The sequence below is a fragment of the Mesocricetus auratus genome, unplaced genomic scaffold (assembly GCF_017639785.1).
Source record: "Mesocricetus auratus isolate SY011 unplaced genomic scaffold, BCM_Maur_2.0 Super-Scaffold_100003, whole genome shotgun sequence".
NCBI lineage: Eukaryota > Metazoa > Chordata > Mammalia > Rodentia > Cricetidae > Mesocricetus > Mesocricetus auratus.
In genome coordinates this window covers 33,973,053-33,995,652 of record NW_024429188.1, presented here as the reverse complement: position 1 = coordinate 33,995,652, position 22,600 = coordinate 33,973,053, and the positions used below count along the sequence as shown (strand labels likewise).

The following is a 22,600-nucleotide window of genomic DNA, read 5'->3' as shown; positions in this document are numbered from 1 at the left end:
TTGGAAAAGAAGCTATAGCTTTGATGTCATTGAAGAATAGTACCACGTGGTGGTGTGTTCCTCAGTGCCTAAAGCAATAGGGGAGAGAAATGACTCCCTTCCAGGGTCGTATTTGCCATGCAGAAGAGTATCTGGTTAAGCCTATTCACCCCTTCTAGGTTCAAACATCAGTTCCATTAATTGCATCTTGCCATTAGCCAAACATCACAACTATCTCCATAATCTAATGGTAAAACCCTATTGCTGAAGACAGAATTTTCTAATGTCATCATACATACATGTCTGAAGTGAGAATGTTTATAAGATTCGAAACCCATTCTTAACTAAAATATTACTAAGGCATTATTTAGAAAGACAAATGGAGAAAAAAACTGTTGATGATGGTTAGCAAGCTACCCTTGGCTTGTAATAAGTAGCACAGACTTTTGATTTAATTATGGATGAAAATGCAACTTTCCAGTAGAGTCTGGATAAGAACTCAAACTGAAGAAGTTAACAAAATGGATTAGAATGGATCTGTGTGCTGATATCAGAGCTGATGAAAACTGTAATTCCTTAGTTGGTTTAGCAAAAGCTAAAGGGAGACCAGAACCTCCTTCCATTGAGTTTCACTTTCTCTGACTGGTGGGTGGAGCTAAAAACGAAGGAATCTGAGCAACTATTTATTGCCTGTGAGAAATGGGCTACACCCGTGGGACAAAATTACAATTAAAAAGATAATTCAAGCTCTGGAAAGAGGGAACCTCAACTGAGAAAATGCCTCCATCAAATTTGCCTGTGGGTAACCCTGTGGTGAATTTTCTTGATTAATGATTGATGTGACAGAACCTAGCCCACTGTGGGCAGTACTGTTCCTGGCAAGTAAATAGCGCTCATACCTTGCACTATTACCAGGTCAAGAAATTATGGCTAAGTAGGACATAGGCTCTGGGACAGAACCTACTATGATTATGGTGTTAAACTAACATATTATTAAACGAAACCCTAATGACTTACTGTTCTATCCACAGATGAACGCATCTTTCACCCAGCTTCTGAAAGGCTTTTGTAGATGGTGATTAACAGAGAGACCCACAAATGGCTAAAGTGCAGATAAGAAACTGCACAATGCTCAGTCCTAAAGGATGTGTGTGTGTGTGTGTGCGTGTGTGTGCGCGCGTGTGTGTGTGTGTGTGTGTGCGTGTGTGTGTGTGTGTGTGTGTGTAAAGAAAAACAAAACACTGAAGCACACAGCACACAATGTTGCATGGGCTAAAAAAAAAGAATGGATAGACATGGAAAGGTGTGAGGAAAGAGAGCAAATATGTTCAAAACAAATAGAAAACCTGAAACTCTGAAAGAAAAACAAATTTTAAGGAGACATAAAAATTGGGGGCTGGACTACGAATACCTGGCCAGCTATAGTTTACTCTTAAAAAGTAAAGGTTAAGTGATGAAAACAATGTTCAAGTCCTAGCATAAGAACAAAAATTTGTGGGTATCCAATTCCAGAAGGAAGGACAAATATGGAAAGGTGCCCAGAATAATGGACAAATAAAACCAATGATTACTGTATAATGGAGCCTACAAAGGGCCCTTTCATATTAAAAGTACTTTGAAGACATGTCTATGAGTTGCATAACAGAGAAAGAGACATCAGAGAGACCACAATACTTCCCCTGGAAGATACATTGGTGTTATCACAGAACCTCTTTCTCTTTGAGGCACCAATATCTGTGAAGTTACATAAATTTAAAAACATTGTTTGCCATGTCTTCAAAGTACTTTTAATTCTGGTATAACAGAGATATGGACTCTAATCTACACACACACACACACACACACACACACACACACACACACACACACACACACAATAGGAGGTACAAAATTATTCTCTTGTTTCTTGGGAAGCCTTGTTGTGAGCCATGATATGACTGAGGATCTACATCTTGTTTTTAATGCTATTTGTGTTATAGCTTTCTCTGGCAGATATGCATGCCATAATATTGTGGGCCCTGTGAGTGTTCTTGACCAACCCTAACCCTGGCTAATGCTTCCTTTAGCCACCTTTAGTGCACTATTAGAAGGTAATGTATATTTACCTGGAAGAAAGCACATTTTTCACTTTGTCTTAGTGAAGGCAAATCTAGAAGTTTCATCTTTATTCATACACCTCTATACTGTACCACATGACTACAATTTAGGATCAGTTTTCTAACAGAGACAAATTATTCTCAATTTCTTGCTGCATAGAAAATATGTGTCACATTTATCAACTGTCATATATTTAACCCTGTGGTTTGGGCTCTCTCCAATCCCCTACACACTAATAAACAAAGTCTTTGCTTTGTTAAGTACATTTTTGCTTCTGCTCTTGAAAGTTGGCTATCTTTTTAGTTACAGAAGATACACATTTATCGGGTGTCCTCAGAAGCATGGAAGAAGAAAGAAAAAGCTACATTATCTTGTTCATATGTTCCCCAGGCTAACAACCACATGAACCAGCTTACAAATTGTTCTTACCAAGATTTTCAATTTTTCTCTGCCGTACTATCAACTTTAGCTTTGATTGACACTGTACAGAAAAGCACCTACAGACTCATGCAACATCAAAGTGATTAGAAACTGGGGGCATTGCAAGCCAATGGTGATTCTCATAACTTAAGTAGCATATTCTCTATAGGAGATAAAATGTGTTATTTGGTTTTCTGTAATATTGAACTTTAATAGGGAAGTTTAAAAAATCACTTGCTTAATAGTGGTGGGTAAGTACGTTTCCTAAGGCATCTGAAATTCAATCTCTTGACTGGCATCAAGAAATCACTGAGATAACATCACTAATTTCTGTTAATGTAAGACACAGTAGAAGCAGACATTGATTGGAAAAACTAGCCAGGGCAAGTTTCATTTGCTTAGACCATGAACAATAGCTCTTTATCAGGCTTTTTCAGGCATAGAAATAAAAAAAGGAGCTAGAAGATAAACCTAAGCAAATACAAAATTTAGGGGAAGTTCTTAAATCACCTATTGAAAACTCTCTAAGGGATTGGACCACACATGTTTTTCAAAAGTAAATGGATTGCCAAAACTTTTCACTGTGTTCTCACTGCACATGGGGCCATAGTTTGCATGGTATTATCCATGCATTCTTAAGAATTCAGTACCTAATTTAGATAAATACATTCTAATTTTGCTATCCTTGATTTTTTTCAAATCAGAGTGAAGATCTGAAAAGAAATGCTGAGAATTTCAAATCTTCTTAAAAGTGAAAATTAAAGCAAATCATCTTACATTCAGAGTTTTAAGTTTATTACAAGGTTATCACCTCAAGTGGCTAATGTGTCTTTTACAATACGCAACTCCTCCATTATCCCAATGTTTACCAAAACGTTGATATACAGTGAAATGAAAGACAATGAACAGAACTCTTTCGTCATAAAAACTGAATACTGTTCAAATGATTGCCAGGCAGTTATAGAAACGGATAATAGTCATAAGACATTAGAGACATTTCTACCTAGTCTATTTCTATGTTTTGCCATAGGATAACCTGGAACAGCTGGTTACCTCTTTTGAACTTTTGGGATCTTACGGGAATATTCTATAGCACTTTATAATAACCAGTTCATAATTCTCCTTTTTATCAAAGGCGAGCAGTACCTCTGTAATGGGGCAGGGTCAGGAGAAGAAAAAAAGACAGAAGACTTTCTCTATTCAGCCCCTTGACTCTACCCCACCCCAAACTCCTTTGTGCCTGCTATGATTCATTAACCAGGTCCCCAAGGAGATCCTAGGCATGGGGAGCCTTTTATTAACTACTTAAACTTGGCAGCTATACACCTGAAAATGATAACTTTGAGCTATAAGCTCTTAAGGCAATGGAATCTTCCATTGGCTTTCAGCCATGTATTCATTCTATAAAATTAGAAAGTCCTACTCTCTGCTCAGTTCTGTGGAAATCATTGGGAATATTAATATGAAAACAAAAAGAACCTACTTGATCTTTCCAAATAATTTCACTTCTAGGGCACTTCCATCTCCTACAAGTAGTTCCTTGACTTCTGAGGATCTCTGGGTGTTTCCAAAGAACCTTGGTGGCCAAGGTTTATAATCAGTCAGTGTTTTTCATGTCTGTTCCCAATTTTGAGTGATTTTTGTGTTAGCTTGCATGACCCATACATAACTCCAGCTTCTCAATATCTTAATGTCCTATTCTACCTCCATGAAAATTCACACCTAATTAGTTTTGTCACCTACTGAAATGGCTACTTTGGAAATAGTGATCAGCAATATCTCCTTCCTGAATACAACCTCATAACTTTCAGTTCCTTCACTAACTCTTACCTTCCTTTGCCTCCTGATCCCTCTGCCTCCTAATTGCTAAATTCTACCTGAATTTAAATCTAAATTCTAGCTTCCCCTACCCAACATAGTCCTGGAATACAATACTTTAAACTTTTACCCAAGTCATCACAACCCTCACTTGGGTGTCATCTGCCTATTCTAAACAGCTGCTGACTGCTGGCTACTTCTAGAGAAATATCAAATCACTACAGTGTGGTACTGTTGTAAAATACTCAGGTGATTGAATTTCCTCATGCTGGTTTTTAATTTATCCTCCCTCTTGTTCTCCACAAAGATAAAGTCAGTGTCAGCCTTATTACTTTCCACTCTTAACTGTGTCACAGCGATTCTCAAACTCCATAAAGAAAACCTTTGGATTTATGTGGGTTTCCATCATCTTCCTCATGCCAAGTTTCCTGGTTACCTAGAACCTGCACCTGTCCTTCTCTCTGACACTCCAGTGTCTGCCTCTAGGACACCTGCCCATACCTTGCCCATTTTTATCCTTTCATCATAAGCAAGTCATTTTCAATTACTCTGTCATTTCCAATTTACTACAACCTTTCTTTGCTCCCCTTTGTAACTGAAGGTCTCTAAGAACATACATGTACCAGCCATCTATTCTTTGGTTCACTTTTAATCTGTTCAGTGTATCATTTCTACCAAAGTTACTAAGACTCTCCATGTTGCTATACACAATGGGCATTGTCACCAACAGCATCTGACCTTAACGACACGTCCCTTCTTCTTTCCCATGCAGTGGCACTAAACCTCTTGGATTTTTCTACTGACTGATCTCCCAGACTTGACTTTATATTCCTTTTTCATTGGTTGCTCATTCTCTGTTCTAAATGACCTCTCTCTCCTCCCCACTCTGTGTGTTGCTGTACTATCTTAACCTTTCCATATTTAATTTAAGCAGTAGATCCAAACCTGTAATTGCTAAATATTGCTTGTATAGATCTCCTCAGTACTATACCTTTTACCAAACTCTGGTATACAAGCTCACTATTCATAGGGAAGCTCAGACCAAGAATGCATGAGTCTTCCCATTCTTGATTTGCCTTCACCCTCCCCATCATACAAATCACTAAGGCTTAGAGCATCTACCTCATATATATTGAAATGCTCCTCCATTCTTATTCAGGCCACCATATTGCTGGTTTCGGTTTTGTAACAGATCTCTTTCCTGTCTGTAGTTCATCCCCTCAATTCTTGCTTTGTTTCCCAGCCAGAATGGCTTTTTCTAAGTGAAAATCCAGCCATGGCATCCCCTTGCCAAAATCTCTTGAATGGCTCCCACTGACCTCTAAAGTCTGTAACTTGGGTTTTAAAAGCTCTTCACAATCTGCCTCCTGCTTCCCTCTCCAGCCTAATACTTTACAATAGCCCTCCTTAGGATTCTGTCCAGTAGCCATGATGAAGTAGTTTCGGTTCCTAAGTACTTTCTGCTCTCTTTAGGCTCCAGGCCTTAGAGCACAGCCTCCCCTCTCTGTGACTAGAACACTCTTCTTAGAAGGAGTTCTACCTATGTTTGTAGACCTGTATGACTTAGATAACACAAATTCCCATGAGCTTTCTCTGAACTTCGCCACACAAAGCTAGTTGTTCACACAGTGTGCCGTTCTTCCACTGCCACAAAACTAAATATGACAATCAAATTATCTATTCACTTGACCTCAATGCCTCAATCTAAACCGGAGAAAATAATCACTGTTTTGATCAGCCATGGTCATAACTGATGATAGCATTTTATGTACATTTGTCTGTCTTCAGATTTTCACCTATACCTTGGGCATCCCTTGTTACATTCTAAATTCCTGTATGGTAGTGTCAGTGCCTATCTATTTCATGGCTATATCCTTAATGCATATTGACAAACATTATTATCCGTAATTATTTTATTGACATCATAACCATATAATACTTTAAGCTGTTTTCCAAAGACACATGATTTTAAAAATTAATCTAGCCCCACCCTTCAATTGCCATGTGGTAGTGTGGGCAGGGGAGAAGTGTTCCCCCCCCCCTCTCTGTTGCCTGTGATGTGTGGGAGAGGTGGCCCTGAGGTCATAAGACCTAGGTAGCTGGTCCTGACCCTTACCAGCTACAGCACTCAGGAGAGTGGATTCTGCACCTCACCTGGGCAGCACAGTAGAGCTGGCCCTGATGGTCCAGATGTGGAAAAGCCAACCCTGGAGGCATGAAACCAAAGTTTGAACTAGCCAGGGCAATCTGGAGAGCTTAACCTGCAAGTGAGGACAGGGAGAGCTGGTGGGCTGGGCAACCCTGCAACTACCCAGGTCTAGAACCAGGGTTATGTGTTTGGCCACCCCAATATCCACCCCATCTGAGATCTGTTGGAGCACATGAAGGGACTGGTCCTTCAGACTCTAAGCTGCAAGATCTCCACAACACAAGCAACAGCAGGATATTCAAGAGGAGTTCCAGTGAGGGCCCAGTGTTGATAGTGTAGCAGAAACCGGAGGTCTCAAACCAGACCAATGACTCTTTGCAATGAACTCTTGCACGTAAAGATGCATGGACAAAAGTGTATACTACGTGACTCACTATGTCACATGATAGTATCCATGAGGAGATTTTTTTTCCTTTTTGTCTTTTGTTTTCTCTTTTTTTCTGTTAAATTTTATTTTATTTTAGGGAGAAGTGGGAGATAAAGTAACTTTCACAAAGATAAATGAATGTAAATGCTATTCATTAAAAATAAACTTTATCAATATCTTATAACAATAGTCACTGAACACTTGCAGAGATAGTTATAACCCAACAAAACAGTCTAGGTAGATACTTAAGACAAACACTTTGAAGAGTGACTTTTATCTGGCCAAATGGCCTTGTAACTCAAGGGTGTAAAAGTGGTGAAAAATCTCCAGTTCTCATTCTTTAAGCAAAGAAAAATTATTAAGGTCCCCAAATATTGGCTAATACTCACAGCAAAGTGCCTTCTGCAGTCTTCGGAGCTTCATGGCAGTTCTATAAGCGGAGAACCTGACATTATTCAGGTCAGCTGGAGAAAAGGGAGGAAAAGAAAGATCATTTGCTACTTCATCATAAAGCACGGAGGAAACCCCTGACGATTTGCCAACAACTACAAAAATCACAATAGTAAGTTAGAAAAAAAACCTTGTGCTTGTGCTCCAAGCTTTATAAGGTGGGGTTCAGTTCACTGAGGGTTAAGGAAAGAAATCGTTCTGCCCTTTGACAATGAGGAAAGCTTCGGTCTGTGAAGGACTACAGTGGCTAAGCCTGCAGGCCATTCATGCACTGCTAGCTCCCAAGAGGGAAAAGGAGGACAAGCATTGTTTTTCCTTCTAAATTGTAATCTGGATCTGCTGTAGTAAGTCTCTGCTTCACAAGATTAAAGGAAAGGAAGGAATACATTACTGAAATTGCTATAAGAACCGAAAATGCAAAGAGCAGTATTCCCATTTTCTCATAAAAAAGGTCATGTGTTTACTGTGGAAAAGATAAGAAATTAAAAAAGTTATAAAGCTGAATAAATCAATTATAAAAACACATAACCATGGAATATATACTATTAGCATCCTAAGCATGTTTATATAAGCTGCATGTTTATGTTTTAATATACATTTTAAAGTAAAATGAAACAACAATTTTTATTTTTTTTAAATTGACCTAAAATGGCATGTATTTGTCATATAGAATATGATGTCTGATGTATAAGAACACATAATAGAATGATTAAATTTAAGTAGTTATCATGCTTTAGGAAGCATCAGTGTTATTTTGTGATAAGAACACTTAATATCTATGCATCCTCTTTGCATTTTCAAGATGAAATATATCACCATTAATTACAGCCACAGTATAATAATTTCTTAATTTTTTGAGAATTTCACATGACTACTAACATCATTTCCATGCCTTGCTTTCTTCCCTACAACTCTTTCCATGTTTTCCTACTCTCTGTTTCAAATTCATGATGTCCTTTAATTATCTCTACAGAAGAGATTTCTTGAACTTATTCCTGCTGAATATAATTTTGTAGTCTTAGATCAGCAACTAGTTTCATATTCATTGTATATTACTTAAAACATTTTTTAAATTTAAATATATTTTGATCATATTCTTACCCTCTCCCAAGTAATTCTAGATCCTCTCCTCCCTACCCACCCAACTTTAAGGTTCATCCTCAAAAAGAAAATCAATACAATAACCACTCCAACCCCAGGACAGGCCTTATGTTTGGGAGTAGCTGCCCCATATAATTGATTCCCCAGTTTTGTCACTCCATTGTAGAAAACTGATTTTTCCTTTCCCAGCAGGTATAAGTGACAGTTCAGATGTTAACCTTAATACTAATGGTTAGGTTTTCATTCATTCATTCATTGCTTCTTTCATTTTTAAAAAATATAAAAATTCATAATAAGATAAAATAAAATCTATCACATCAAAGTTGGACATGACAAATCAACAAAAGGAAAAGAGCCCAAGAGAAGACACAAGAATCAGAGACCCACTCATTTGCACACTCAAAAATTTCATAAAAATACTAATCTGGAAGTCATATTTTATACACAGAGGACCTGGTACAGAACTGTACAGGGCCTGGCATGCTGCTTCAGTAGATGTGAGACCATATGAGCTATGCTCAGTTGATTCAGATGACTATATTCTCCTGGTGTCTTCCATCCCCTCTGGCTCTTTCACTCTTTCTGCTTTCCCTTCTGAGGGGTTCCCTGAGCTATGTCTGTCTCTATCTCTGTCTCTCTCTCTGCATAATGTTGCAGGAGGAAGTTTCTCTGACAATTAGCTTTTGAGTCTAAGGTGAAATTCCCATATTCAGCATGGAGTAACAATTCAACAACTTAGCCTACTGTTCCCTACAGCCATCTGTCGGTAAGTTCCTAAAAGTCAAGTCATCTAGCAGGAGGCTATATTGGGACAGCGCCCTCATTCAAGTCTGCACAAGCCTTACCATAGCTACACTTCTTTCCTAGAGTTTCTATGTATATATGTTTCAGAAACTCAACTCCAAAAAATTTCTTGCAGTGAAGAATTTTGCCACCATCCTAATTCTTAGCAACTTAATATATGACTGCTCTCTGAAAAAATACATCTACTACAGCCAGAGAACTGACAACAGACTGAAAGAGTAAATGAACAAAAGGAAGACAACCTAAATGCCACAGACAAATGATACCTGTAACACTAATCCAAATGTAAGGAAAGAGTGATACTTTAATCTGCATCTAAGTCACCTGAATCAGTATTATTAACACTGAGGTCTTTGCAGAAACTTATGATAAAGACCTACAGTTAAATTAGGGGGAAGAAAAGAAGGTCTATAAGTTATTTTAAATTATTCAGCATAAGTTTTTAAAGACTGGCAATACCAAATAATGAGAGACTATGTAACAACCAGAGAGCTTACAGTGTTGGTAGGAAAACAAAACAGTACGACTTTGGAAAGTTATATGAGCAGTTTCTTCCTTTGTTCTTTTATCTTTAAGGATTTTTTTATTTTTATTTAATGTACATCAGTGGTTTTCATGCACGTACGTCTACATATCCCATGTGTGTTTGGTGCCTACAGAGACCATAATACGGTTCAGATACCCTGGAACTGGAGTTATGTGTGGTTGTGAGCCACCATGAGGGTGCTCAAAACTGAACCTGGGTCATCCACAAATCCAGCAAGTGTTTTAACCTCTGAGCTATCTCTCTAGCCCCCGATTAGGAACTTCTTATGAAATTAAATATCCACATATCTTATGACCCCCACACATAAATATTTACAAAAAATAAAAATAACAACACATGTTCACAAAAAGGCTGGAACATGAATGTCCATAGATTTACTTATAACATCCCCAAATGGAAACAAAGCAATAGAATAACAAATAAACAACATCACATACAATAAAATGAAAATGATTTCTGAGACTGAAACAAAAAATCGATCTAAAAACCATGCAACTGGCTTTTACACAAAATTGACATACATAAGTTCCATAAGATTATAAAATATGCTAAACCTACCTCTGGACAAATGGTAATCTACCATGGTGTGGAAGTGGAAAATTTTACTCAAAGCAACCAAGAGATATGATCTAGGTGATTACAGTATTATTGTGATTACTGTAGTGGTTACATGACTGTATGCTGGCCAAAACTGTGTACTTAAAATGGAAGTGTTTTATGGTGTTTAAATTATGCTTTAATACTGTCAATTTTAAGAGTAAAAAAACCACTTTCATGTAGACAGAACAACATGATGTATGAGTATGTTAGTTTAAGCTACACTGTAGAGGCGGTCAGTTGTCTTAATCAGGAATGCATACTCCAGGGGTGACTGGCTAGCAATTAATCAAAAAGCCTCACTCCAGAGGCGGCCACCGTAAAGTGCTGCAGCTATATATAGCTCCCATTACACTAGAGATTACATTAATTATCATAATTAATGTTAGATGGGGTAGTGTTGTTCATATTAGTGATAAGCAAAATATGAACACTGTTGAAGAAGATTTAGAAACATTACCTGCTACTATATTAACAGGATCAAAGACTGTTCTAGCAGATCCTACATTGTTAGAAATGGTATTCTAATGAATTTTGGGAGCCCATTCCACATAGAGGGATACTCTCTAAGTCTAGACACACGGGGGGAAGACCTAGGCCCTGCTCCAAATGATATGACAGATTTTGAAGATCCTCCATGGAAGACCTCACCCTCCCTGGGGAGCATAAAGGGGATGGAATACGGGGTGGGTGGGGAATAGGGGAGGAGGGGAAGGAGAGGGAACTGGGATTGTCATGTAAAACAGGCTTGTTTCTAATTTAAATTTTAAAAAGATGTTTTAATAACACAAAAGAAATGGTATTCTAAGCTGGACTCAACACTGTTTAACTGTGGCTCAATGGATTCTTGGTTGGCTGGCAGAGTCCTTACTATGAGATCAATGGCTTTTCAAATTTGAATGCACTTGGAGGGCTAGTTATAAGACACATATTTCCCAGCTCCCCACTCTAGACTTCTTGATTCCATAGGTCTGGGGGGAGAGCTTGAGAATATACATTACTAACAAGTTTCTAGGTAATGCGGTTGCAGTTGGTCCATGGACCACACTCTAAGAACCAGTGTATTGAAGGACTGTGGTCTACAAAGACTCACCAAAAGCACTCAAAGCAGCACAGCTATAATTTGGGAGTGCCTTTGATACAAGCTGTAGGTTATTTGGTACCCACTGCCTTCTTTGGGCACCTGCTTTCATTATAATGTGGCAGCCAAAACAGAAATAAAAAAGAAGGCTGCCAGCTATATTCATATGATCCTTTATTCTTTTTACTCCCACCATCATAGTTGGTCCCCTTAGCCTCTTCCCCAGTCATCACTGCTTAGCTTTGAAGGTTCTCTGAACCAGTTTATAGTGAGGGTCATCTTGTGGCATTAAGTGGATTTCTGTCCTGCCTCCAGCATACTCAGACTTTTTCTTATATTTCTTACTATGGATTTTCCACACTTATGATTGAGGACCTTAATCTCTCTATAAAATTAGCTGTGGAAAGACACAGAAAATACTTTGGGTCAAATACAGGCCACATTTCCCTTAAGAACATCCAGTCGCAGTTTCTGCAGCATGAGAACTATGTACCAACCAATTATCTAGACACTAGCACAGCACTTCCCCCCAGTTTTCCTAATCCTCTTTTTCAACCAACTCTCAACTTTGCTTCCGTCTTCCTTCTTTCTGTTGTACAACCAAAGACTCTCTCTTGTCCTAATTCCACTCCCTTTTCCAAGTTTCCTGGTTCCATTCATAATTCCAAACAAATGGGCCAAATGAGGTCAGACATTCCATCCAACTCTCACACGAATCCTATCGAGAATTGGCATCTTCCAGAAGCTAGAGCTCCAGTTGGGAAGGCCAGCATGATATGATTTGTTTGGGGTGTGGTTCACTGTGGGAAAGTATCAAGAGACAAGCATCTGGAACACTCCTGCTCTAGCAGTACTTTTAGCTTCCCTAAAGCAGTTCTTCTAAGTCTTCCTAATTATGACACATCCTGCCTCTAGCGAATCCTTCCTGACACCCTTCCATTGTACCTTCAACTCACTGTAATGAACAAGACTTCTGCCACCACTTTTCTAAGCAACACAGTCCAAAACATTCTCAATCAGTGATGCAGGAATGCCAGAAGAAAACAGCAGGGAAAATGGCTAGTTTCCAAAAAAGTGCTACAAGCCATATGAACTTACAGCCAGTAATCATGAGTGAATTCAGTAATCATCAGTGAATTCCAACAGATTTCTGGTGCCTAAAAGTTCAACTAGACACTTAAGTGTGCTGTTTGAGTCTGCATGTGTTGCGAAGAATCTGCAGTACCACTCCCTCTGGCTTACAGCTGGAAGAGATAAGTGTCTGCCTCACGAAAGCATGGAGGATGCACCAGAAACTCCAAGATGTGACACAGCTGTGAACTATGTGAAGCCATCCCAGGCTGAAGCTGGGATGCCTGTCTAAAATATGCACAACGTTTCAGAATGCTAATACATGGCCTAGAAGAGGCCATCCTCAACTTTCCCTGGGAGCTGCCTTTCCACAACTCTGATCCAAATTGTAATGAGGTCACTAGCTCTCACAGCTGGAACTCAAGAGGACTGAGACTATCCAAGAAGCTATCCATGTTTCCATGGCAGCTGGTAGAAAGCATACTTCAGAAGGATCAAAATGCTCAGGATGTAAACATTCCTCTTCCCAACTTAGATTAGTTTTCATCTATGGGCTGGTTCTAGCTTAGGAATAGAGAGAAACTAGAAGCAATGTCTTCAGTTTTTCAAGTGCCAACTACTGAATGATGGTCTACTCACTTCTTTGGCTTTTGTTTGTTTTGTTTTGTTTTTTGAGACAAACCTCCAGCTATCCTGGAACTCACTGTGTAGACCAGGGATACCTCAAACACACTGAGATTCTCCTGAGCTCTGAGATTAAAGTGTGCAATCACACCCTGAGCATTTTTTAAATTTTTTAAAAAAATTTATTTATTTATTATGTATATAGCATTCTGTCTGCATGTATGCCTGCAGTCCAGAAGAAAGCACCAGGTCTCATTAAGGATGGTTTTGAGCCACCATGTGGTTGCCAGGAATTGAACTCAGGACCTATGAAAGAGCAGCCAGTGTTCTTAACCTCTGAGCCATCTCTTCATCACCCCTGTGCATGTTTTAAAGCAGGAAAACAAGTAGTAGCTTTTCCCCCCACATCATTGCTTAGCCTATGAACCTCTCTTGACTCTGGTAAACATTGCTGTCTTACAATTTGCCCCTTTACTCTGTGGGAGGTGACAGTGGAAAGTATCAGCAAAGAAAAACAGCTGATCGAGTTGTACTTGGAGTGTACACATGTTGTACATGCTCTTGCAGTAATAGTGGAAAACTGTGTAACACACTAAAGACATGGTAAAATAGAGAAGATAGTACAGAGAGAAAGCAATAAGCCCCTTCATTTCCATTTTACTCCTCATTTCTGACCTTTAAATAATACTGCCAAAATAATACTTTCTCAGACTAAACTGGAGTCTAAAATTTCACACAACTTTTATTTCAGTCCAGCTGTCCAATGGCTTATGGAGGCTTTCTGGAAAAGTTTGTGAAGACTTACTTATTGGAAAAATAATAGCCTCATAAACATAATGAGTAGAAAGAGTCTGGCTAAAGATTATTCCAACAGATAAATCAGTATATATACATATATATTCTATTCCCCAGAAGAAAATTAACATAAATATATCAAGCAATCCTGAGTAAAAATAAAATTGAAATGAAGTATAATTAATTAATCTGTGTAAAACCAACTAGTACCGTGTGTCTGCATAATCTTCCCAACTTTCTGGGAATTGAACTGATGACCTCTAGAAGAGCAGTCAATGCTCTTAACCTCTGAGCCATCTCTCCAGCCCCTATCTTCCCAAAACAAGGCAAAATGAGGTATCTCCAACCTTATTATGGGCTCTTACAAGCAAGTGACAAGTTTATTATATAATAATATATTCCTGATGTTTTAATGGACTCTGTACCTGAAAGTATTATTTTTGCTAGCCCAAACTCACTAGAATGAACAAGAACCACAGGCCTTAATGAAGCTTAACATACACTGAATTATTAAAATCAAATTTAGCTTAAAAGCAAATCAAGCCAAGATGTAGGCTTCAAAAGTTTAGAACTATTGAAAATTCTGGTCATCCTGAAGGACAGATTAGGAATCCCACACACTGCCCCCACTTCTTTTTTTGTTCTGAACTTGCACCCAGTCATTCTACTGACCTACCCAGGCCTTTGTATTTCTCTATTTTGAGATAAGGTCTCACTGCATTGACCAACACCAGCCTTGAACTTGCTGTGTGGCCCAGATAGTCCTTGAATATGCAATCTTCCTGCCTCAGCCTTCTGAAATGTAGGAATAACACACCTGTGCCACCAGAAATACCCTGGAATATACACTTATAGAATAAGCAAAATAGAGGCACATTAACATAGCATACCTGATATACAAATCTTAGATACATGCTGAGAAAAAGTGTTCTCTTCAGGGATGTGGCCACTGTTAGGCAGGCTGCCCATGGTCCAGTAGAGTCCTACAGTCACACACATACTGCCACCGTAAGTGGACTCAGTGGATTATAAAAAGAGTACATGCAGTTGGGAGGAAAAGGTGGTAAAAAGTTTCTGCACCTGGATAAGCCTCTCTGCCAATGCAGCAATCCAAATCAGACCAAATCAAACTGAATTAGAAAAAGCCCACGTTTAATGGATACAACACTCCTGGATGATTTCCTAGCTCCCCAGATAGAAGACAGAAAAGAGAGACCAGAAAACCACACATCTGTTTTGTAGGGGACAGTTTAAATACTCTGTGGAAATGGTCTTGAGCATCTCTGGGGGAGGGATCAACTTTTTGAAGGCTTTCTGAGATAAGGCAGGGTTTGGAGAGCGAGAGATGGGGGAGGAGGTTTTCCACCAGAACATTCCAGACTCTTAGGGTATATGCATGCCAGGGGTTGGGGTGAAGCTTCCACCAGAACAGGTGTGTTGTACAGAAGTTGGAGGGGTGAGAATATATTATATTCATTTGCGAACAACGTATAAAATCTGATGTCTTTTAAACTTCATCAGCACAGAGATTTATGTAAATTGGAATGTAGTCTAGAAAGGCCTTACACTCTCTATCTTCCTTCCTGGACCTCCTGAATGTTTGGATTAGAGGAGCATGCCACTAGACGTGGACAGTTTAGATGTTATATAACTTCTTAGAAGATTCATCTGTATTTTTGCCTATTCTCTCACCACTTAGTGAGAACTATAGCTTAGATGTTTCTTCTGGTCTTGGCCTTTCACGTTCTTGAAGCAGACCGGACATTACAACTTAAAGAAGAGCTTGGCCTACAGTTTGGACAAGAAACAAATAGAACTATATAACAGATAGCTAGACCTATAATAATAGTAATGAAGTTGTTAACATTCCAATTATGAAAATTGTTTTAGTCACAAGATCCTCAGGAGACCCTCCCCTGAGATTCCAGTTAGTACTTCCTCCCACCAAACAGCAGAAGACAGAGGATTTACTAGAAAAATAAAAAAAAAACTGCTTGAAAATAGAACTTTTCAGTGCTATAGATTTCCATGCATTTCCGTGTTCTTGTAAATAACTCAGATAAGTCTATTTATTCACTGAGCTAGACTTAATCTGTCTTTAGTCGGTCGGCTTCCTCCTTGTTTTAAGGTAAATAATGGTTTCTTTTAAAGTTTCTAAAGTCAAGTCACAAAATGAGCATGCTCTGTATACCAGGAACCATGCCAAACAAATGGAATACACTGATAACCAAAACAGGTCCCTGCCCTCTTTGACTTTTTGGTCTACTGAAAGAGTAATTCAGTATTCAGGTGCAGTGTGTGAAAGGGTTTTGAGGAAAATCATAGGGAGCTATGAATCTCTAAGTGTGGGGGAACACATGCTTTCTCTAAGAAAGTAAAGTTGAAGCAAAGACCTGAAGGATGCCGAGAGGGAGCCAGGTGAGGGGTGGGTAGAGCAAGGCAGGGTTCAGCACATGCAAAAATAGCTCCGAGGCAGAGAAATGTGTGGGCCAGAAGGAATCTATGAAAGCTAATACTTCTGAAATTGCAGAGAGTGGGGAGGAAGGGTAACCCTGTGGGCTTAGATAGACTCACAGTTAGTTGGGCCCTGCACATCTTTAATAAGGGACTTAGGGCACCAAACCTCTGGTTAAAACACAACAATATTGAAGAGTCATTTGTCTCTCCTAATTTATGAAACAATTCTAGGATTGACACAACAGAAATGAAAAATGACATTTATCCAAAAGGGAAGAAAGAAAACCAGGAGAGGAGATAAAGGTAGATCGGGAGCTCCTGAATCTTGGAAACCTAAAACATGACCTGACAGTAACCAATTTAGGAGGCCAGAGGATCTTCACGTTAAATTAATGAGGCAGGTTGAAGCAGAGATTAGGAGAAGTTAGCAAGACACATATAATTTATGTAACCAAGAACTCAGAAATTAAGATATTTCAGGTTCCTTTGGAAGCTGAAAATACATGGCTTGAATATAAATCTCAGAACCCTAAACACTTAGCCTCCAAACCACGGCAGCCACCTGCTGCTTAACTCCAAGACTGAAGCAGAAATACCATACCTCCCAGAGAGACCTGATATTGAAGGGGGTGGGGTATCAAGGAATTAAAAGCCAAGATGAACATCTGCCAATTCAGCACTCTGAAAGAAAGTAAATCTTTAATTTCCCTTCTGTCATCTCAAAAAACAAAACAAAACAATACAAAACAACCACTGTGTCATACGCCTGATTCTAGAAGGAACTTGAATTTCAGCAAAGTATCCAGTCATTAAACTGGGCAATTATGTCATTCTTATTTGTCACCATTCTTCTTTGTTTGCTTATTTGTGTGGGTGGCCTTTTTCGAGGCACTGGGGAATGCCCTGGGGATTTACTCATGATAGGTAAGTGCTGTACCACTAATCTGCATCCCTAGCCTTGATATCATTCCTTATCTTTTCATCCCAGGTATAAGGCCACACCAAATCAACATTCTTTCCTTCTAGTTTACAAGCAACTATTGGTAACATTGGCAAGAATGACATCATGTTACTTCTTTGACTTAGAATTTTCTGTCACTGATTTCTTGGGTTTCCTCAATGCTAAACATGGGTAACTCAGTCATGTAAAGGACTCTCAGAACTATATGGGCTTATAAATTAACCCAGTCTCCTTTACCTCCATTCTGAACTCCTTCAATTAATTGTATTATTGTCTCTCCAGTAGGGAACACATTCCAGATGCTCCAGGACAGAGCCAGTGTAACTAAATTTTATTCTGAATAATGAAAACATTGAGCAAACAGGACCAGACACCCAGACACGATGGATTTTAATTCCAGCATTTATCTTGGAGTTCAAGGACTGTCTGATCTACATATCCTTCCCCCAGTCCAGCCAGAGCTACATAACAAGGCTCTCTCTCTCTCTCTCTCTCTCTCTCTCTCTCTCTCTCTCTCTCTCTCTCTCACACACACACACACACACACACACACACAAAGAATGATCAAATACGACTTAGACTTAGTTTGTATACCTTTTAAAGCTTTCCATAACCAATTTTCACAGATGATTTCTTTAATGCTGTGCCCTAACTTTCTTAGACTTCACAAGCATATGGTTGACACTACCTATTTTGAATTTACCATCCTCTTTCCCAGTTGGAGGATTTGCAGATAACTTGCTTGAAATGATGAAAATAAACAGCAGTAAATTTCCTCATCTGTTTTAATGCTAACATTATCTTGCTGCCTTTTCAGATTTACAATGCCAACTACATTTTCCAACCTGCTAGCGTTCCTCCCCTGCTGTCATCTTTTCAACTTTCTTATTTCTACACTGTTACCTCCCGACATTTCAAGAGATGATGCTTTTTCTGAAACACCAATTGCATTATTTCTCAAGTGACCAACCAATAAGACCAGAGACTAGAAACTGGCTGCATCCAATGTCCAGATTTCTCTTTTGTGTTTCACCAGTTGGCTACTGGCTGATCACCTGCCCAACCCTCTTTTAATGATTTACTTACGTCTTAATGAGTTTTCATTGTCCAGCTCGCTGAAAGAACCTGTAAATCTGACAACAGGGGCCCACATTCATGGATGATAATAGTGGCCCTTCAGTTCCCAGAGACGCTTTTCAGGTTGTCCCAGTTCCCATCTAACCACCTTCAGTCATTTACGTTTATAGCTTGGCTCGAGGAGGCCTTTCTTCTTACACCACACTCATCTCAGCCAGACCAGAGCTTTGCTCTCTCCAAAGCTTCATACTTTCTCTCCAGCTTTTTGTTGTTGTTGTTTCCAGACCCACTCAAAGTACTTACTGTAGAGTCCTCTCCTTACCTAGCTATTGTCTGTCTGACTTTCATTCTAATTCCTCTATGGAAATGTTGCCAGAGACTTCCAAACCTTTCCAACTATCAGTTTCTGAGACTCCATCTTTTACTGGTACATTCAAAGGGAATGGTTGTGTCACCAAAATTATTACTTCTCTACATTTTCCCTGTACCCATATTCAGTCTCACAACAGTGTTTCATTAAGTGGAAATCATACAATTCACAACATTCAATTAACTGATTTTTAGACACAACATTTGAGTCTGCATATGAAGTTCCAAGGTTAAAGATTCACACTTGAATTCCCAACTCTGGTTGTGATGAGCAAAATGGGAGAAAGAAACCAGCCAAGCAGTTTAGAGACAAAGACCTCAATTCTTATCCTTGCCAGAAACTAGAAATGTCCTTGGTTCTGTCCTGGCCAGATGCCAGAAATTCCAAAACTGTTTTGAAGACTCTAGTTCCTGATATGGTTTCTTGTTATCTTTCTTCACAGCTGCCTGGAAGCTATCCCTGTGGGTATGACTGAAAGTCCAGTTTGACACCTGTGATGGAAAAGGACAGGACACCTGTGGATAGGCCAACTGCACTGACCAGTTCACGGCCTCCCCCACCCCCATGCCTTAACCAAGAAAAGCCTTATTCACTCCTAGACAACGACCCCTGGTGGCAACTCTTTTCTTGGGACCTGCTCTTGTCATATAGAAACTCAGCTTTGTTCCTTTCTGCTCTTAGCTACAGATCTCTGATAACTCCTTTCTAAAAATTCACCTGGGAAATCCATTAATCGAGGTAGGGAGACAGAATTAGGGATGGCTTTGGCTTTGGTGGCAAAGGAATTTCCAGTCATTGAGCCCAGAGGGAGTCAGCAGTTGTAAATTTCCTGGTAGGAAATATCAGAGATAAGAGATTCTAACTAACCCTAACTAGCAGGATTCTTACAGACACCAGTGCAGGGCCATCAGCATCACACAGCAGAGTAGAAGAGGAAGGAAAACCCTGATCAGATACTGAGAATGCTGAAATGACTTGCAAAAATGCCTCAGCAGGATTTGGGGTTTTGTTAGGAAGTACACAGCTGGGCTGAGGAGCAGACACAGAAGCCTTCCCGAAAATTGTTCAGGGCAAAGAATTCATACAAAAAACATGGCTTATCATATAAGGGGAACTTCCAGTGTGAAGTAGGCAGTATTCCAATGAACATTTTTAAAGTTGATAGAACTGAACATTTTCCACATAAGCCGTGTTATTTATAAAACAGTGATTAATGTGTAAGCCCACAAGGCTTATTTGAGGCAAGCTTAAATACTGAATTTATAATAAAAATCCAATCTGAAACAATATTGACAAAATAACAAGGACTGATAGAACCAATCAGAAATCACAACTTTTAATTTGGCCAGGGGATTGTGGGTCAATACCTGCCTCTGCTTCCTGAGGGTATGGATTAACGGCATGTTTCTTTTTTGAGATTTTTATTTATTTTTATGTGTGTGACTCTTTTGCCTGAGAACCATGTGTGTGCGGTGCAGCTAGAGGCCAGAAGAGATCATTGGCTTCCCTGGGATAAGAGTTACAGACAGTTGTTAGCTGTCATATGGAAGCTGGAAATGGAACCTCAGTCCTCTGAAAGAGAAGCCAGTGCAACCACCATACTTTCTCTCCAGTCTCAAGTCACGTTGCATTCTTAAAGAAGAAGTCAAGTGAAGTGGAACACACCTTTAATCACAGCACTCAGGAGGCAGATGGAGGAGGATCTCTGAGTTTAAAGCCAGCTTGGTTTATAGAGTGAGTTACAATCCAGTCAGAGATACATAGATAGACACTGACTCAAAAAACAAAGGAGGAGGAAGGAAAGAAGGAGGCAGAGGAGGAGGAAGAAAGAAAAAAGAAAGATAGAAAGGAAGGAAGGTAAGAAAGAGGAAGAAAGAAAGAAAACATCCATGAAGGAAACAAGACTTCTGAAAAGAATATACTGGTTTAATTTAGCCCAGACATCCAGGACAATAAATGACCGTGCTTACTAAGGATTTAATAACATTAGATTGTAAAAGATGTTCATTCTGGCTTTTGTTAGGCTTAACCTGTAGGTGACATCAATTCTACATTTGATTTTTCTTCAAATAATATAATTTTCCACTGCTATGGGTGAATCATCAGAATTCTTCTCTTGCTTATTCCTTACAGCCTGATCTGAGGCTTCTTTCTGGAAATATGTCTAACACAGGTATGAAGGCTACCCTCAGGAATCAAAGAATTGAATTAAAGGGAGAAAGAAACAATTAGCTAAAGAGAGTGCTTATTAGCAAGAAAGGCAATTCATGTTTAATTGATTGTGGCACATACTGTAGCTGACTGGGTTATGGCAACATCCCTATGCAAATTCTTTTGCTCTAACCTTTGTCTACTGCAAAGGCTAGATAATTTCAACTTACTAATACAGGCAGGGAATGCCATGCAAATAATTGTGGCAAATGTTTAAGAAGCTATCTGAAAAAGTTACCAGAACAAATAAAAGACAATCTCAGAAATGCAAGTCCTTTGTCTTCCTACTCTCATCCTGAACTGCCAGAACTAAGGATTTATCTCCCTTGACAAGCATGTGCAAGGTCCTACCATCTATTCCCATAATCAGAAAATAAACAATGAAGTCGCTGACTAAAATTGGTACAAGAGAACAGATAGAGGCCCTGGGTCCGGGTAACACCAATTCTCTTCCATTCTTTTATGGCTGTCTATTTTCTGTCTCAACACTTCTGCTTAGGTTAAAGAGAGAGCACCACTCATCCTCTGCAGCCCTTCTTGAGGCAAAGCAAAGAAGTCAGCAGTAAGGAAAGCTTGGGTCTGTTTCAAAGGCCCTAGCTCAGATATTAAAGGACACCACTGAGCCAGGTCAGTGTAGCAGTTAATAAAGTTTGAAATTATTTCATGATAAATAGGCAGGGCATTTTTCTGGAAATATATAGCTTGGGAGGTATGGATGAATCCCAGGGTCTTTCTTATAGTAGGCTAGCACACTATCACCACTGAGCTGAAACCCTAGTCCTTAGACATCAGTTTTGAATGGGATATACACAAGGTTGATTTTCCCTAGATTTAAGACAAGTATTCAAAATTTAAAATATACAAGTTATAAATTTCAAGCCACTCTTTAGACAGACACATTCATACACTAATCTGTTCAATAGCACAAATACCTTGAAATCAAATAGTGTTTCACCTTCAGATAGTATTATTCCAAGAAAAAAATCTGGTGACTTATAACTATTCATAGGTGTTTATTTTGAACTTCAGATTCATTTATCTGTTTATTTATACATAGATCCTAGGGACTGAACCAAGAGACTAACATATGTTAAGCCCATGCTCTATCACTAAACCAGTTCTAAAACTTTACTTGAAGGTAGTAGGACATGCCTTTTAAAAAAATTAGAAACAAACTTGCTTCACATGTCAATCCCAGTTCCCACTCCCTCCCCTCCTCCCCCAACCTCCCCAACCAGGCCTCTCAGCCCCCCACCCAATCCCCACTCCTTTTCCCAGGGAGGGTGAGGCCCTCCATGGGGGATCTCCAGAGTCTGTCATTTCGTCCAGGACAGTGCCTCAGCCCTCCCCCAAGAGTCCAGGCTGAGAGAGCATCCCTCATTGTGGGATGGTCAGCCAAAGACCATTTGTATGCCCGGGATAAATACTACCCAAGATCCCATAGATTGCCTAGGCCTCCTCACTGACACCCATATTCAAGGGGTCTGGATCAGTCCCATGCTGGCCTCCCAGCCATAAGTCTGGGGTCCAAGAGCTCCCCCTTGTTCAGGTCAGCTGTTTCTGT

General features: G+C 39.4%; 1 protein-coding gene across 14 annotated transcripts in view; it reads right to left on the bottom strand.

Annotated features, from left to right (window-relative positions):
- Dmd (dystrophin) overlaps window positions 1-22,600 on the bottom strand; it is a 2,157,616-nt gene that overhangs the window by 93,627 nt on the left and 2,041,389 nt on the right. For all 14 annotated transcript variants that reach the window (XM_040744180.1, XM_021232987.2, XM_040744181.1 and 11 more), the window contains one exon: window positions 7,280-7,354. In XM_040744180.1, the coding sequence (XP_040600114.1) occupies window positions 7,280-7,354 (75 nt within the window). The remainder of the gene's footprint in view (window positions 1-7,279; window positions 7,355-22,600) is intronic.